Here is a 19,121-nt window from a genome sequence, read left to right as displayed (position 1 = left end):
ACAAGGAACCCCCATGGAATACCACAGGAACCTCCTCAACCTCTCAATCTCAACAGGTAAAGTACCATAGGCCTTCAAATCAGCCTACATCAAGCCGCTACTCAAAGACACAACAGGAAACGTAGAGGACTTATCTAACTATAGACCCATCTCCAACATACCGTACATAGCCAAACTGCTAGAAACGTACGTCTACCAAATAACCCAAGAATTTATAGAAGAGCATTGCCTAGTAGACCAGGCACAAGTTGGTTTCAGACCTATGAGAGGAACAGAATCAGCTCTCCTCTCAATATGGGACGACCTAAAAACAAACGGAGACTCGAACAACAGTACCGCCCTGATTCTCCTTGATCTGTCTGCAGCTTTCGACACCGTCAACCACACCATCCTCATAAAGAGATTAGAATGACTAGGGATAATAGACACTGCCCTTCTATGGATCAAAACCTTCCTAACAAACAGAACAGAAACAGTATGGATGAAACCTTTTAAATCCAAACCCAGAGAGTCCGCGTGCGGAGTACCACAAGGTTCATCCTTCTCCCCGCTGCTATTCAACATCTACATGTACCTACTAATCAAACTCATAAAAAAACACGGCCTCACATGCTACAACTACGCCGACAATACTCAAATAATCTTCACCATACAAGATACCCAAGAAGAAAACACCACACTAGAGAATTGCCTTCATGACATATTCAACTGGATGAACCTCAACCATCTCAAAATCAACCCAGGCAAAACAGAGATAATGATTGTTTCAAAAAAAGGGAGGAGACATAAACTACATCTCCTGGCCAAGAGAGCTCGGCACCACACCAGAACCATCATCAACTGTAAAAAATCTAGGGGTCCTGATGGATAACAATCTCACTCTAGAGCCACAAGTAAACTCGGTAATCAAGAAATGTTTCTTCCTCCTGCGACCAGCAAAAAGGATCCTACCATTCCTGTCGTTCGCCAACAAAACACTTACCATCATCGCTCTGATCATGTCCAGAGTAGACCATGCCAACAGCCTATACCTGGGCATGGCCGAACGACTTCTAAAAAAACTGCAACGCATACAAAATGCAGCAGCCAGACTCCTCCTCAAGCTACCCCAAAGAGAACACATCACACTTGCGCTAAAAATATTACACTGGCTACCACTAAAACAACGAATAAAGTTCAAGTCCATGTGCATCACGCACAGAGCAATACACAAACAAGGCACAGAATTCCTAAGCGACAAACTACGCCTACATCAACCGACAAGAACACTAAGATCAAGCACCGACATACGCCTGGAACCAAAACCCTACAACAGAAACAAACTCGGAGGATCCTTTTTCTCCCACCAGGCACCCAAAACCTGGAATGACCTACCTAAGAATTTACGGAACACAACAAACCACCTAGCATTCAGGAAACTCCTCAAATCATGGCTCTTCACAGGGTAACCACAACGGAGACGCACCAGAATGTGCAGACATTAAAACAACGATGAAAATAACTCCGATCCCGGCCACTCTCAAGCTGGACAAACACTCAAACCAAAGAACTAACCACTCGACAGAGCATAAGATATCATGGAAAATAGCCACAAAAGGAAGGCTCCAGAGACTGAACACATACTTAGACCCAGATGAAAGCCCTCAAGTGACTCACCCACTTGCACGTACTGGACACACCATATCCAGACCGGCAGACGCATTTAGCTAGAATTGAGAATATTAGCATGGCCACACTTGGATGGAATTGTGGACATTGACCTGCGTCGCATCTAGAGGGGACTTTGAATGCCAGCATGCCCACCATTAGATAGAATTGTGAATATTAGCATGTCTACATTTAGACAGAATTGAGAATATCAGCCTGCACTGCATCTAGATAGGACCATGAATGTTGGCATGCCCGCACCTAGGTGAAAGCTGAATGCCAACATACCCACACCTAGATAGATTTGTGAAATATTAGCCTGCGTCGCATCTAGATAGGACTTCGAACGTTAGCATGCCCGCACCTATGCGAAACCTGAAGACTAGCACAGGCCACACCTAGAATTGTGGACATTGGCCTGCGTCGCATCTAGACAGGATTGATTGAAGGATAGCAAGCCCACGCCTAAATGAAACTTGAATGTTGGCGTGTGCCACACTTGGAATTGTGAACACCAGCCTGCGTAGCATCCAGATAGGGTTGCGAATGATAGCATGCCCACACATGGACAGATCTCTAGACCCTAGCTTGCGCCGCAACTGGATGGGGCTGTGAATGTTGGCTTGCCCCACCCAGATAAAATTCTAAACATTGGCCCGGCCGCATCCAGATAGAGTTGTGGAGGTCAACTGGTGCCACACTGGGACAGAATTGCAAATGCTAGCATGCCAAAGGTCAGGTAACCCACTAACCAATATAAGCTCAAACTCTGCATACTTATCTCACTCAAAAAACTCACACAGCCATCTCTCGCACAACAAGCCGCACACACTTCACAACACTGCAACAACACATAAGCCGGACCAACAGCACACACGGCCTGTCACCGATCCAATACCTGCACCAAAGCTCAGCATCTGGTGTATACCGAGTTGAAGCTGCCAACAGAACACTACTCCTCTCACTATCCTACTCCCTCTTCACCTTACTAACCCACCCCACCCCATCTTATAATTTACAGATCCGCCAGAGCGCCTGGGGACCAATTCCGTTGGTGACGGTGCGCAGTACAAATACCTTTAACATTTAACATCTGTTGGCCTGGGGAGCCAAAGGTAGCTCCTGGCAGCTGTTGGTCTCAAGCTAACCAGGCACTTCCAGGCCAAATAGCCCCCAGCTCTCCTGAATTTAAAACTCTGCTATTAGAGGGAACATGCATAGCCCAAGTTGACAATCCATCCATACATTAGAGTATTCTTCACCTGTGCTCTCTCTATATAACTAAAAACCAGGTGCGTTTGTATCATGTTGAAACATTTTCTAAATGCACATTTTCACAAAACCTGTTATTTGAAAGCTGCAGCAGCAGGTGTCCATCGGAAAAATTTGGAAACAATAAAAGCTACTTCCCACCAGTTGCTCACTGTTAGTAATAATCAGTGTTTTGAAGCAGCATGTGTGCAAATAACACTAAGATCAAACAACATAACAGAACTCAGCCACTGTGTCAGTGTTTTAGTCAAGCACATCTGTACCTGTAATCGCTCGATTTCCTTCTTGATGCCTTCTGCAGTTAATGTTGCGTTGGCCGCATTGATGTAGATAAAATCCTATTAAAAATAAAAGAAGGCTTGATTTACTATTTTGGTTCTGCAATTTTAGCTTACAGCGCGCACATCTCGACTCTGCAACAGGGTCCTTCAGGCTGAGAAAACTGAATTGCCATAAGTATGATTCAGACTTTTAACAGAGTCTATGTTTGCGCTTCGGTCGGGGCGAGGGGCAGGCTGGTTCCCAGTTCAAATCACCAACCCAGTGACGTCCTTCACCTCAGGCTTCATACCTCTTTTTTTTTATATAAGGCACAGCAAATTACCCAAACACGTCTTGGCACTATATAGGGAGGAAATCTAGGTGTAGATGGTTAGTACCCTTGCTGAATGGAATTCTGGTCACTGTTGAACAGGGAACCAGGAACCCAGAGCATGTTGTACTCACACAGTTGCGCAAAACCATGCAGCCCAAAGGTTTCACTCCTGGCAGCACTTGCTTAGTCTTTCTTCCTGCCGAGGCACATAAATGAGAAGCACTGGGTGAGGCCATACTTGGAACTGTTTTCATTGCTGTGAACTGTCCACATTGTGCTTAATATAAGAATGGTCAATAATGTTTCAATCTGTGTGGCGGTTTGAGGAAAACAACTTTGCATACAAGAATGGTGGCATTAACGCATGCAATAAAAACGTGACTGATTTGAAAAGTGCGGTTATTTGATAATTTTTTTGTAAAGGTGTAAATTAATTTTTATGACCAAAAACAAATTAAAAAAAAAAAAGAGCAGCTCAGACGCAGCACTAAAAAAAAAAAAAAAAGAAAAAAAAAAAAAAAAAAAAAAAAAGAAACGCGAGACTACAAAAATGGTTCAAATACACTGCGGGTGATGATACATTTGGGAAGGGCGTCAACTAAAATGTGCATGGATTTAGAAACCATGCATGAAAATGTACCTCTTGAATATTAATTAGTGATATCCTGAAAACTCAAACCGCAGCCCTCGAGGAATGGAGTTGGACACCCCTGAGCTACACAGATTTTCAATATCCCATCACTAGGACATCATTGCAGTGAATAGAATACCTGCTACTGTATGAGGCATGGGCACCACCTCAACGGTCTGCCACCCGAGTCAGTACAGATGCTTGGGCTAGGCCTCCAATGATCCCTCTCCATGGAGAATGCGAGCTAGGTTTGCAGGAAGAGAACATCTGGAGAGCCAAAGGTTGCAGGTCCCTGCGCTACACACATTTTGTGGTGGACTCACAAAAGTTCATAAAGCAAGCATTGGCAACACCTTTTGCGTAAGCGTGGGAAACGCATTTTTCAGGCACTGCTATAATTATACGAAAATGGCCAGTAATGGTCAGTAATGGTAGCAGCTGCAAAATGGTACCTGGGCATATAAAAGTGTCAGGCAAATGCCTATCTAATACCTATATACAGGCCACACCGGTTGTCTTTGCCAATGCTTGTTTTTAACCAGACTTCGCTGAGGGGCACCCATACTGCCAATTTCTTCAAGTAAACCAAGATTCCTAGAACTCCCAGAGAGGATCACATATAAAGACAAGGACTAGTAAATTCGTTACTAGTGGCTCGGGAGTTACCTGGTTACCGAGTTCATGGACCTCATTATAATTAAATCAATTTTGGGGGGGGGGGTGCACTGCCCCCTTTTTATAGACCACTCAGCCGGTTGTTCATGCAGTTGTATTTAAAGGAGGACGTGTGCAATATAAGGTTACATATTTTAACTAATTCGGTATTTGTATAAAATCGTATTGTAATAACCTTGCCGAGAGCTCTAATGGCATGTTGGGCAAGTAAAGTGCTAAAAAAAAACAAAATAAAAAAAAAAAAAAGAAATTCTATGATGAAGTCATGAAATACCTTTAATTTTAAAAATAAATAAATAAATAAGGTGATTCTTTGGCCTGAAAGAGTTCATGTTGAAGGATCAACAGCCCCGACACCCGTGACCAAGCTGCATGGTAGTTTCCCACTGGTGTGTGGCTCAGTAGATCCTGCAACCCGGGCTTTACACTGTGAATTTGTCTTCTCCGTTATAAATTGCAAACACAAGCATTGGCAAAGCCAATGGGCAGAACGTTCCCCCTCTTCTATTTTTCACGTGTTATTACAATGTTCTACAAATCACCCTAACCATTTTAATAACATGTTACTAAATAGGTTACTTCTTCTAAACTTTTGTAGGACTTTATTTATTTATTATTATTTTTTTAAGAAACAAGAGGACAGGACCGTGCCCCTTACAAATAACTATAATCTACAGAAAGGTCCCGTCACCTCTCAACTCCTGCCCTTAGAATGAAGAAAATCTCTTAATTAGCCACCATTAGGACTGTCAAACCAGTGGGGGAGGAAAATCCTCAGTCTTTGATTGGGTCACCAACAAATTATTTAAAACAATACTAAATCACATATTGCAAAAAAAAAAAAACAACTTTTGTGAAAAAAGAAAAAAATAATAAAGATGTTCATGTATGTGAAAACAGACCAAATACAATGAATACAAAAGAAAGAAACATTAATCAATCCAAAAAAGAAGAAAAAACCTCAAATCATTCATATACCACTATACAAAACGAAAGACACAATCTACATTACTAGCATTTTGTAACAAGTGTGATATTCTAATGTCTAGTATTGAATCCCTTGTTTTATTTATAGGATTCCTTAATATCTCTAAATAGTAACAAGGTTTTAATGCTCTATTTTCAGTGTCAACATTCCAACAGTATCTTAGGTTACTATCATAATTTATCTTTTCTACTTAAAAGGAAAACACTGGCTAAAGCAAAGCGCTTTAATTAGGGCTGTGTGTGGATATGCTGTATAGCCAAATAACTGCTTCAGGCACACCCTGTTAATAGTTTTTGTTTTTTATTACACCAGGAACCATTTGATAGTTCCAATTAACCTATTCTCAGTCAGAAAGGGGTTTCTGCAGGCTGAAATCGATTTAAATCAACTCAATAAAAACAAAGATGTAGACAGCAGGCTGCATAGTAGCTGCAAAATGACTTCCTTTCAGGTTCTGATTTTACTGGCACAAAAAGGTCCTTTTAAAGCACCTTCACGTGACACGGATTTCAAGAACACAAAATGTGTTAATGATGCTCATGCAAATGACGTCTATTCAAGGCTTTAAGTGGGCCAGGGCTCAGACCTTCTAGTCTCCAAATATTGCCCTCGAGGCACGGCTCTGCCAGGGCCCTCCAAACTGACTTCCCCAGCCAGTTTTCTTCTCTGCAGCAATGCAAATAAAAATGTGGCAACAGTGGTCTTCGCCAGGAGAGGTCACTTTCAGCCATGTTTAGAATCACAACATTTGAAATTGGGCCGTTTACAAACGCAGAAGGGAAATTATAAGAATATATTGTTTGATTTTTGAAACACGTATTAAAGTATTGGCATTAGAATAATTTTAATTAGTGCACATGAATCATGGATTTGTTTCAAAAGCATTGCAGTAATGAATTGTGCACTGACCCATTTTGGATTTCCTATTCCATTTTATATTTCAATTTATTTACTTTTGCCAATATTTGTACACACATTCATTATATTTTAGTACATCTTTTAAAAGTAGAGTTTACTCTCTTTTCGATTAATGAATAGAAACTGGATTGGCTTTGTTAGGCCTCTCCTTTAATGACATATGCCTCACATCTTCTGATGGTGTATTTGCTACTTGGAATTTGAGGCGCGGGCAGACGCTTTTTAGGCCCCAACCACAAATATTGCATCACGAGTACCAAAGCACCCCTACATTTCTCATCTCCCTCAAAGCACTGCGTCTGTGTATCGCTGAATAAACGCCTGAAATAGGTCTTGGGACTAGGCCGATACAAACGCGATATACCAATAGTTGGTTCCCATGCACATGGCCGACAACACTTCCATGAGCCAACACTAAAAAAAAAAAAAATACCCAAACTATCGACCGGCCAACATGACCACTGCTGCCTATAAACTCATGTAAATGACGTACCATCTAGTAAGCATTCGACCGAGTCTGGCACAAGAGACTGCGCCACAAAACAATTGGCCTGGCATTTCCGAACTAACTTGTTAAGACGATTGCCAGCTACCCGGGAGATTGTGAAAATTCTCTATTGGTGTCTTTTTCTGTGCGCTACTTGTTGATTTTCAGGGTGATTGTTTTTCCAGCAATAATCACATTGATCAATTCATCGTTTTTAACTATTGCTTCTTTGGGAAACAAACTATGGTCAAACACGTGTAGAGAGAAAATATAGTGTGTGTATAACAAAAAAAACTAAAACATTTTTAAAAAGAGAAAACTAACTGTGTGACAAAAGAGAAAACGAAGTGTATGTAACAAGAGAAAAAACAAAGTTTGCAGAACTCAATTAAAAGAAGCAAGAGTTAAAAACGATGACTGGATCAATTGCTGAAAAAACAATCGCCCGGAAAATCAACAAGTTGTTGGCGCATGGAAAAAGACACCAATAAAGAATGTTTTAGTCTATTGCAAGGGTCACAATATACAGGTGTCCAATTGTGCAGACAATTACAAATCCTTAACAAACTCAAGGATTCACCAAGGAATTAAAGCCTGTTTTGACCGAAATACATGGGAGACCGCACCTTCTATGTCGCCATGCGGTCTGAGATGTCCTCATCACATCCCATCCGAGCAGGCGTGCCACAGGAATCGAACCTCAGACCCTTCCTGTTCAACATCTTCACCAACGACATCCCGACAGATCTCCACAAGACCGACCTGTCGCTGTATGCGGACGATGCTGCAGTCATCTCCAAGTCATTCAGCAAAAAGGAAGTGGCGAAGAACCTGCAAGCTTCACTGGATACCATCTCGACGTGGTACAGCGACTGGCGTATAGACCTTAACACCAGCAAGACAACTGCAACTCTGTTCACCAGACAGAAGGTCAAGGAGCACCCGCACATCAGCCTCAACAGGGAGACCATCAAATGGGAGAGCAGCAGCCGCTACCTCGGTGTCACCATGGACAGCAAACTCAACTGGGGAAGCCATATGGAGAATACTCAGCAGAAGGCAACAGGAAAGATGGAAGCACTGTACCGACTCCTGCAGACCAAGTCCATGCCCCTCCAGACAAAGATCAACCTCTAGAAGGTGATCATCAGACCTACCCTGACGTATGCCTCACCAGCATGGATGACCTGCCATGAGCAATAACGGAAGAGTCTTCCAATAATCCAGAACATTGCCCTGCGGATATCGTCTGGAGCTCCAATCTTCACAAGGATAGCAGACCTTCACAGGCACCTGGACATCGAGATGTTGAAGGAACATCTAGCGAAGCTCAGTAAGAACTTCTGCCAAGGACTGGTTCAGAACCCGAACCCTCTGATCAGAAGACTCATAGCCACCACTGCAAACCCCTTCGGCCACTAGCCGTGGCCCATCACGATGAAGACCCTGTGGAACCAGCCCTAATGTGACAAGTCCACACAGACCAAGAAGAATCCGAATCCACGACTATACACTCAACCTGAGAAAATGGAGTAATGAGGCAGAAGCCTCTGTATCCAAAAATCACTGCTGATGGATAAAATCCATCAGCAAGAAGAAGACAGCCAGCCATCTGGTAAACTACCTGATCCACTGACTGGGCAACTCAAATCGGCAGGCACGCACATCTCTGGCATTTGTGTTGTGAGCTGAATTGTGTGACTTGCACTGAAAAAGGAGCGATTTTCCCTGCAAGTTGTAAATTAGTGGCGCTGGCAGCCAAAGGTATCACAGCACATTCTACCTCATGAGCGTCACCCGACGTGATTAAGGAAAGCTAATTAACCAGATGTGTACAAATAAAGATCACAGCCGAACACATCTGCCAAAGTTGACGGAACTTTGCAATGCGGCACCTGCATGGAGGGAAATGTGGGGGGGGAGCGCTTGACTGAGCGGTTCCCGCAGGGACAAGCATATGTCTATCTCCAGCCTCTAGTACGCAGATCCCAGCTCTTCACCAACCCACCTACTGCGAAGCCTTTGCGGAAGCACCATGGGGCATCGTGTGAGCAATGTTTCAACTAGATCATCTGCCAAGGGGCACGGCTCACAGGAAACCGGGCTATCTATTAGGGAAAAATATAGAATCCATTAATTCCGGCGTCATTTGATGCACAGTCATAATCAGGAGAAAGAAAATCCCCCCACCCCAGTGAAAATCTTCTGTTTAAGGTATGTTCCACACAGCTAAAAAAAACAAATTCTCAGGTAGGGTTAATAACAGAACCATAACTCTACCCCACGTAGTAGCAGTCACTGATGAGAACCTCACATGATAATCGCAGACGGCATCCCTACAAACAACACTGATGACATCACCCCACCTTAGCCCCTTCGTGCAAGGCACGTCCTTGCTGTGGTCATTTCCCAAGCTCAGTGCAAACAGGACTCGCAGCGCGTGGCCGTTAACAGGGGTGCAACGAAACCTCCATTTCAGGGGGGCTAACTGGTGATGGGAGGGGCCACTTCATGAACTGGGCGTGGCAAACTTGCATGTTCCGCCCCTCCATTCTACCCCAAGCGTTGTTGGCGTGGGGCCCAAATATCAAATGGTAGCAGCCCAGCATAAGAGCGTACACACACACACACACACACACACACACACACACACACACACACACACACGTACCCAGCCCCCTTACATCATATGCTCACTCATTCACACATGCATTACATGCACACTCCTTGCACACATGCATACATACATCCATACATACATACATAACGAGCTCACATGCAACACCCTTTAACAATGCCAGTTTCAGACAAGGATTCCCTCGCCTCTCTGCCTAACAAAAAGCAAGTGTGCACATCAGCCCCCTCCCCTCGGATGTGAAAGAACATATTATGTTGTTATATGTTCGCTCGCCTCTGTGTAGAGGGGGCTGGTGTGAGCATTTGATTTTTGTTACGCAGAGAGGCACAGGAAGCCTTTTCTGAAACTAGCAGCCTTAAAGTTTTGCTAACTGCACAAACACAGTAACAGCAGGTTTCAGGAAAGGCTTCTCTCCCCTCTCTGACTAACAAAAAGCTATCGGAACCCCCGCCCCTCAGCTCACATTTGGGTGGGGGGGGGGGGTGGGCTGAAGCCCGGTTAGCCCAATGGTGGGGGTACAGTGCCTGGGATGTGTCCTGTGGCAATGCCACAAACGCAGTACCCCGATATACAGTACCTACATGGCATAGTATCGCCCCAGGCCTGCGCTCAATTCCCAGCCTGTTGGCTACAATACTAACAGCATGTATGACCTTAGACATCATTGGGTAAGTCTTTTGTGATGTCGTGAGCAGTGCATGGCGGAAGGGTGCATACTATGGGGCCGATTCCAACCATAACTGGCAAATATAACTGCTTCCTTCATAGTTGTATTAACATACTTTACCATCTAATTCTAGTAGCGAACAACCTTCTCAAGTAGAACTGTCAGTGACTTCCTAGGGTTTTGTATAGATATGCTTTGACCATATAAAACCTTGCTGCGATGCATGTATGCATGCCCTGCAGTCATACCTTGCGTCCAGGCACACATGCAGTTCCCCTGCTCACAGTGCCTTCAAGCCATCGCCTCCAGCAAATTGCACCTAAAAGGCAGTTAACTCAAGGCTTGGCCTACAGCCATGTCCTATGCACTCTGCTCCTAGTAGCTGCAGGGCCTGTTTCCATGCCTTGCGCATATGGGATTGTGACTTGCATGACAGGCTGTCATACAAGCCAAAATCCCATAAACGCAAGGCATCGACAAAATTCAGTTTCCATCTATTCGCTTGTCTTACACTTGCAGCCCTAATTAGGAAATGCTGTACTAGAAGCATTTTTCAGCCTTCAGCACGGGCACTATAAATATGCCCACAGCAAAGCGGTGGTAGCATTACCAAGAATGTCACAGAATCAGGGAGGTTGCGGAAGGAACATAACACACCTGATGACATCACAGGAAGTGTCAAATGACCTTTGACTTGGATGGCATACCAAACAGGTACTAAGCAGACAAGAATATTTTAGATACCAACCACATTTTAACAAGGATGCAGCATACATGTGCCATGGATGGAGTCATGATATGATAGGGTTAGACGCAATAGAATCAACATAGGCTGAGGCACGGTCATAGAAACTTCAGCATTGTATGTCCAGTTACTTCCGTATTATGCCAGTTATAGCTGCATGGCAGGTATTGTCATTATATGATTAGTGGAGACCCTACAGTGCCAGTTGCTGCAATATTACAGTATCAAAAATCCAATAGATGCAAGTCACTAACAATGCACGGGAGCATTAATGCTTTGATTGATTAAAATCATGGCTAGTGGCCCGTAAATAAAACAACGGCATAACAAAACCCTTGAAATTCAATGAAAGAACGTTAAAGTGCAGTTATTTTGACCAGAATTAACCCTTGAAATTCAGCAGATGTGGGAAGTCATGACCAGCTTAACTCGGCAAGTTCCAATTGCAAATTCCCATGTGCACATACATTTCATAAGAAAAGGGATTCACAATCACATATAAAATGGCATTATTGGGGACATCAACAGGTAAGCTGGTCATGACTTACCACATCCTCTGAATTTCAAGGGATTTGTTGCATTAAATCTGGTCAACTTAACGGCACTGTAAAGTTTTTCAGTGAATATATAAATTCACTTAAAAAACGGTGTGTGTGCGTGCGCCTACGCACCTCCTGTGTGAGAGTGAGCTTTCTATACACCGGGCATATGCATATCTGTGTGCATAGCATCTCCTATATGTGAGTGAACTGCCTATACACTAGTCATATATATGTGCCTAGGATCCCCTGTAAATGGATTGGGTGTCTGAACACTAGACATGCATATCTTTGTACCTGGGATTTCTTTATCTTGGCTAATCTGGATACACCTTGCCCAAGTGAAAAAAAACATAGGTAAGTGGATGCCAGGGAACTCTGGCATGTGACGCAAACACTAAGCATATACATTACCCAGATGCCATGGTACGCTCAGGCAGATCATGTGTGTGGCTAAAATATTTAGGCATTCGGCATGTGTACCACACTATGCCATGTGCTGACAAGGTTGACATAATAATGAATGCCAGTGACCAGTCTAGACAGTGGACATAAGGGCAAGACGCCGTGCCTTGGCCAATGGGAGGAATTGCATATCTAATATATAGGTCAGCATTGGATATAAGGCCCATAGCACTGACCTCCTCTATGCCACTGTACCATCAAGGCCATATGCAAAGCACATCCTGCATGATGCTATGCCACAGGTGCAGACTTCATGCTATTGGCATAGGCCCGTACACTAGGTCACATATGTGACCACATAAGGGGTACATACCCTGTGGCCCAGTGACCTCTCTGCACTAGTATTGCCTAATATCATAAGTATACATCCAATGTCAATATACAATGGACAGGTGGCCTGCAGCAGCCCTTTCAATTCCATGTTGGCATAGTGGGTCGGATAAGGCATGTATGTGTTATATTATGCAGATGCAGAGAAAAGTCCGCCTTGCAGAACATTATTCTAGTGTACTTCGACTATAAATGTAAGGGCGTGTGGCATATGGGCAGTGCCTGGGCTGACACCCCATAGAACAAGGGTTGCCTGAACTGCAAGAAGAAATGCGTACTGTTGTATTTTCCAACCCCCTGTTTCCCGGAGATACGTTTGCATGATGTTGAACTAAGCAGATCCACTAGCCAAAGCTCCATGTGATAATTGGAGTCCACTTAATTGCTGACCCCTCACCCGCATATCTCCCCAAATTTGTGTCTGACCCCCCCATTACCGTGAGAATAATGCCTTCCTTCGATTCAATGTTCACCCAAGGCAGCCTGCAGCATGAAGTTCACTGCACGGATTGCGCAACATGTGAGCAGGCAGTGTGATGTTTGTGGGATGCATTTAAAGGCCCCAAACTGAAGTCCCTTTCACCTGAACAGCAGCATTTAAACACTGCAACCAAAAACCACCTTGCTTTACTTTTATTTCACACGAGTGGCAAGCATTTCAACACTGCAACAAAAACGACCTGGCTTTTTCTTTTTGTTCTTGTAAAATTAAAGAACAATGGGGAAAGGGGCCTACCTGTCATTATCAATGGACCAGCAGCAATGTAATTCACACAAGGAGGAGGAGTCAAAGAATCTTGTGACATAGAATACAGAATTTTTAAACATCAAAAGCAAAAAACGGCCTGCACAGGGGTTTGCAAATAAAAAGGCTTTAAAAAGCCACAATGGAAAAAGATATCACTGCTCAAAGGAAAATGTCAGGAAAGCAAAACCTGATGTGTGGGGATGACCAAAGCAAATGTATATTATGTTTTACCCACAAAATTCCTGTAAACATGTGAAGAGAGACACTTACTTCAGGAAAAACCTGTTCTGGCTGAGTTCTAAACTTCACAATGAAATGCCCTGCTTCCAGCTCGATGTCGCACCTCCCAGCAAACAACCCTGCAATAAAATGTGATGCTGTTGGAGGCATCAAACTTCCCTGTTCTGCAGAATGGCCGGCAAGAGTGCAGAGATTTCAAAAGAAGGCAATCCTTGGCTAAGACATGACAAAAAGGTGTGAGCCCTTGTTGCAACCCTTCAAAAGAGCCCACACCACTTCAAAGAGACTTATAAAAAAACTCTGGTCACAGGCTGAGCCCAGAGGAGCAGATGGCTGTGGGGGATGAAGCAGCCTGTCCACTTGCTGACAGAAACACTCATCATTATGATAAAAGACGGTTTTTGTTTTAGGCATTTTGTGCAGCCATCAGACTGAGGATTGATCTCAATTTTATGCCATTGTTCATGTAATTTCCAGGCGGTTTGGGGGATATAAATTGTATTTACCTATGACTCTGGGAACTGAAATGGCCAGTTGGACTAGGTTTCTGGCTGATCTGAACATGTGACAAGTATGAGAATGGGTGACAAGATGGAAATTGAAATTAGGAACATGCTTGATAACTTATATATTGATAATTGTTGTACATTTTAGGAAAATGACAAAAATGTGACACATGGCCATGCTACATTGTACGGAGTTGCCGGTCAGTTTATCAATTCCCCATGATCCGCTCAAACAGAAGATATGTTTTATATGGCAGTAACTAGTACAATTATGGAGTTATGATACATAACACATTTTTGCCAAATGGAAAAAGAGAGATGGTGGTATCCTCCCCTTATCAAATTCTGGCTGGGGGCGGAGAGAGGGATGGTAACTGTCCAATCCTAGCGGCAGGGATAATTACAGGGTACTTCCCCTAGATTGTAAAATTAGTGATGTAATTTCTGCTATATAAAGGGCGACTGTACTAGGACAGACACAGAGACAAAAACCGGGGAAGACAGAAAAAGGAGGACGGAGAGAAGGCTGCTGAAACGTACCATCTTTGAGAGTGCAGTGACCAGACCCTTGCCCTTTATTTCCAGAGTGTCCTGAGATGCAGATGGCTTTCCTGAATCTTAAACAAAGGCTTCCTATGTAAGCAGCCATAACCCCAGTCTTAAATTGCATAGGCCCTTCATTTTTGGAGCAGTGCATCCAATATTCCCCATTTAAAACCCCAATTGCCTATCTAGTTCAGTCATCTCCCACAGAAGAACCTCTTGTTTGCCTGTGTATGTTAGCATATCTCCTTTGAAAAAACCCTGCATTGTCTGTGTAAATCCTTAGTATTTTTGTAAGTAAATCAATTAATTTCACCATTGAATTTCACGGATCGGGATTGTTGAAATTCAAAACCAACCATCCTTGTCTAGTGTTTCTATTCAATTGTTATAGTCATTAAAGTGTTGTCTCAAAAGAATTATTCCCATTGTGAGCTGAAAACCGATTTGTCCCCGTATCTAAATTATGCCCTGCTAAGCGAATTTTCATTTGCCAGTGTCATTCCTATTTCCATCTGTCCTATTCAACCCAAACCAGTGTTCCCATTGTGAGTAATCCCTTTGCCCAAAACCTGTTAGCTGCCCCTGTCATTTTCACAAAAAAAAGATTTTCCTATGTGCCTTTCTTATTGTTGAAAGAGTGCGTGTCATTTTCAAGCCCCAGTAAAATAAAAGGGGTTTTCTCTTTTTCGTTTTTCAAAAAATGTGTTTTCATACTTTAAAAAGTGTTTTCCCTAGAGTACTCCCCTTCCTCCATCATGCTCGGAGCTTGGATTTGGCATTGCCTTTCCCTCGTTTTTATGGTTTTGTCATTTCCAGCTCCAGCAAAATTTAGTGTGATTGGCCTTTTCGTTTTTTCTAAATTTTTCTATTCACCTTTGAAATATTGTTTTGCCTACTCTATCATTCTTCCTCTATCATACCATGATCACGGATGCTGAATTGCACTTTATTTTTTTCTTTCTCATGTGCTGCCTTGTGTTCAAACTGAATTTCCTAAGTGTACTAGCTAGTCTGTTTTGAAGCCCGATTTGTCCTTTAGTATAAGCAGCCGAAGTACCCTCATGTGTTGTCCCATTGCAGTAGTATTGAATAATTGAAAATCCATTTTTCCATTGTTGCAGGGGGAGTGCTTTATTGTTTGTGCTATCACTTTGTGGTAAATTGTTCTTTTTCTGCTCTGCCATTAAAAAAAAGAAGTAACTGTTATATCTTAAAATGGTTGTTTTGTAGAGATGATTGCATTTTGTGTTGCCACAACATTGGTGGCTGTAAAATTGATTGATTTTCATTTTCATTAAATAATAAATATCTTATTGATACCCACCAGCAGGTTCCTAGTCCATTGAAATACAGGGTGTTTGTGGAGGTTGGGTGCGAGACGGGTTGGAGGCCTACTCAAAAGAATCCATAGTATATTAAAAATAAAAAGTGTTTTATTGTGCACCACATCCATTGTAGCGGAAGGAACTCCCTGGCTGGTGTGTGGCGTGTAATAAACTGACAGGTTCACTGCACAAAGTTCACAACATCTGAGAAGGCAGTGTGAAGCTCACTGCACGCAGCACGTGAACACGCAAAGCGACATTCACTGCGGGCAGTCTGCAGTATATGGACATGCATTGTGAAGTGGCAGCACATGAGCATGCAGTGTAGAGTTCACTGTCCTTAGTATGCAGCATAAACTGTGACGTTCACGGCAGGCAGTCCGCAGTATATAGACAGTGTGAAGTGCACAGCATGTGAGCATGACGTGTTAGGGGTGTGGCTGCCTGCTCCACAGTTGTTGCAGGCGTTCAGGCAGTGAATGTTCACAGCACATACACACGTACTGCATATACCATTCCATAGCATTCATGGCGAGGCTTCCTTGGCACCTACCAGTTTCCCAAGCCCACGATGCAGACCTTTATGGGTGGCATGCTGTCCTCTCTCTGGTGATGTGCATGCGCTGATGGCTCCTCTCTGTCCTCCCTTCTCCCAGTTTGCACAGCAACACCTTGGCAAGCAGCGATAACCACCAGCTACTTCCTGGCAGCGCTCTGGCAGGAGCCTTCCTCGGTCAAGGGCGGTGCGCTTAGAACCACCAACTCCCTGGTGAGGACTAGGGGAGGTTGAGCTGCAGTACAAATGCCTGAACCAGGAAGACAGCGTGACTGGCAATCTGAATTAGGAGTTCTGCAATACTCGCCCGGGGGCATCCCCAGCCACTGCTCACAAAGGTGCAGACCGGGATCGCCTCATTCCCGCTGCCAGAAGCTTACGTCCTTCCTGGTCTTTCTCCCTCTATCAGCATGGGCCGCTCCCCCGCGCCACCCTCCTCCCCTTCAGACTCTGAGCTTCCGGTTTACATCACTTTTTGTCAATATAGGTAGGGGTCGCAAAGCCCCAAGCCAGGGGTCGCAAAGGAGATGGCAGGGGTCGCAGCTGGTACCCCTAGTGACCTCCAAATGACGTCCCTGCACAGAACACAGGATGGATTGACTGTTCACTAGAAAAAGTCATGCAAATAACAGGAAGGGAGTTCATAACGTAAACCCTTGATGGTCCAGTGCAGTCAATGTACCACCCAAAACTGTACATGTATATATTTTTTTTTAAACACAAAGAAAAAAAGCAAGTCCCATTTGCTTACCTCCATCACCGCCTCCATGACTGCCTTAGAACCTGTAAAAAAACAAAAAATGCATGTGAGATATACAATTAAAATAAAGTTAGGAGACCTTTTCTAAAAGGGAATTTTAAAAAAAAACAAGGATTGCCCTTTTTGAGCTATCGCTGTTGTGTCACTTGGTCAGTCTATGCTGTTTAGGGCTGATGGGCAATGAAGTCCAAAACATTTGGAGGACCACATAATTGGTAAGTATACATGCCATGCGCCCCTTATGCCGTTTTACCTTTCCTTTAATTTAGCAAAACAAACTGGAGGTCCTTGATTGAGTTTGGAATAATTCTGATGCAGAATGCTTAGTGAAGTCGATCCCAATGACGCCAAATATCTGCAGTGAAACAGAGTTAACTTTCAAGACCCTCCTACAGAGCAGCACTGACAGACTCCTATGGACCTATATCCACTTATAAAACTTTGCCTCCCTCTCGCCATGCCACTTCACCTAAATTGTGGTTGCACCTTCTCCCCAGCCCACTCCCATTCTTCATTCCCCAGTTCATTAGTTATTTTGGCACTGCCCGCCCGGCTCCAAGCACCATAATCCTGACCCGGTTGTCGCGATGCTATGGTGCCATCAGGATATCCAGTGCCAAACCAGCCCTGTTGTAATAACCCCTGAACTTTTGATTGGATAGTCACTGGGTAGAAACAACTACTCAAAGGGTTACAATGAAGAGCGGCAAAACCAAGTGGGTCAGTTTCACTTGACAAGAGCTCTGAACGTTAGCAATGATCCACACCACAAAGCATTCGGCTGCATGCAAAGATTGTGCATAAAATGACCTTGTGGAGGAGCAAGATACATCCTAGGAGAGGTATTCAAACTGTTGGGCGTGCCACCCTCCCCCTTTCCAAAGCAGGACCCCAGCCTGATAAATGTATTTTAAAAAAATCTATTTTTTATTTTTTAAAGGGAGGAAAGAAAAAGTTGGCATGTGATGGGACATGCTCAGTGTGACGGGGCCAGGCTTAGGGTATGTGGGAGTGGCTGACTCAAGAAATAAACACCCTGAAAGCACGCGCTCTATCCCTTTCCAGAGAGCACGCTTCCAGGGTGTTCGAATCCAGTCACAGGAAGGAAATGGGACCGGATTATACGAGCTAAAGTAGGGCCTGGGGTTATTTCTGTAGCGGGTGTGGGAGCCCTTGGGTTGTTTTGGGGGCAGGTGGGGGCATTGGGATTGTTTTTAGAGTGGATGGGGAGCCCTGGGGTTGTTTTTGGAGAGGGTGGGGCCCCTGGGACTATGGGTGTGGTGTAGGGTGGAGTGGGAGAGCCCTGGGCAGGGGCTGCTCTTCCATAATGGACGAGGGGACTTCAACCCAGCAGCCCCCTCAACCATTATGGAAGAAACACGTAGCACTCCTGTAGCTGCTTTTTCCAGCTGAGGTTGCGCTCCTGGGCTGGCTGAACTGTCAAAGGGAAACCATTTCCTTTTGACAGTTCAGTTCCCCAAGCTCACATGCTCAATGAAACAGGCAAGGCTAGGGGTGTTTTGCTTCACCAGCCTTGCATAGCTCATTGGAAACGCTGGCTGGGTAATTGCATATCTGTATGTGCGAGGGGGAGCTCCTGCGCCTCCCAACGCATACAGACAAAGCAGGCTGGACTAGGGCGTTTCAGCGCTCATGCGCATGTGCAGGAACCAGGAAGCTCTTGCTTTCCGATTCCTGTTCATGATGCTGGAGCGCTGGGGAAGAAACTTCAGGACCGGGGCAGAAGGTACGTTTATGCTCATTTATTGTTGATTTAAATATGTGTATGGATGCATGTATGAGTGAGTGTATGATGATGATGGGTGATCGTGTGAAGGATAAA

At 44.1% G+C, this 19,121-nt stretch overlaps 1 protein-coding gene across 1 annotated transcript in view; it reads right to left on the bottom strand.

The window, feature by feature from the left end:
* IFI35 (interferon induced protein 35) overlaps nucleotides 1–19,121 on the bottom strand; it is a 215,307-nt gene that overhangs the window by 124,427 nt on the left and 71,759 nt on the right. The window contains exons 2-3 of the mRNA XM_069634190.1: nucleotides 17,270–17,301; nucleotides 3,183–3,257 (exon numbers count right to left, since the gene is read on the bottom strand). Coding sequence (XP_069490291.1) covers nucleotides 3,183–3,257; nucleotides 17,270–17,287 — 93 coding nt within the window. The 5' untranslated portion in view covers nucleotides 17,288–17,301. The remainder of the gene's footprint in view (nucleotides 1–3,182; nucleotides 3,258–17,269; nucleotides 17,302–19,121) is intronic.

Source organism: Ambystoma mexicanum, chromosome 13, assembly GCF_040938575.1.
Source record: "Ambystoma mexicanum isolate Mex_15411 chromosome 13, UKY_AmexF1_1, whole genome shotgun sequence".
NCBI classification, from domain to species: Eukaryota; Metazoa; Chordata; class Amphibia; order Caudata; family Ambystomatidae; genus Ambystoma; species Ambystoma mexicanum.
The sequence above is the reverse complement of the archived record's forward strand: the minus strand, read 5'-3'. Positions and strand labels throughout refer to the sequence as shown.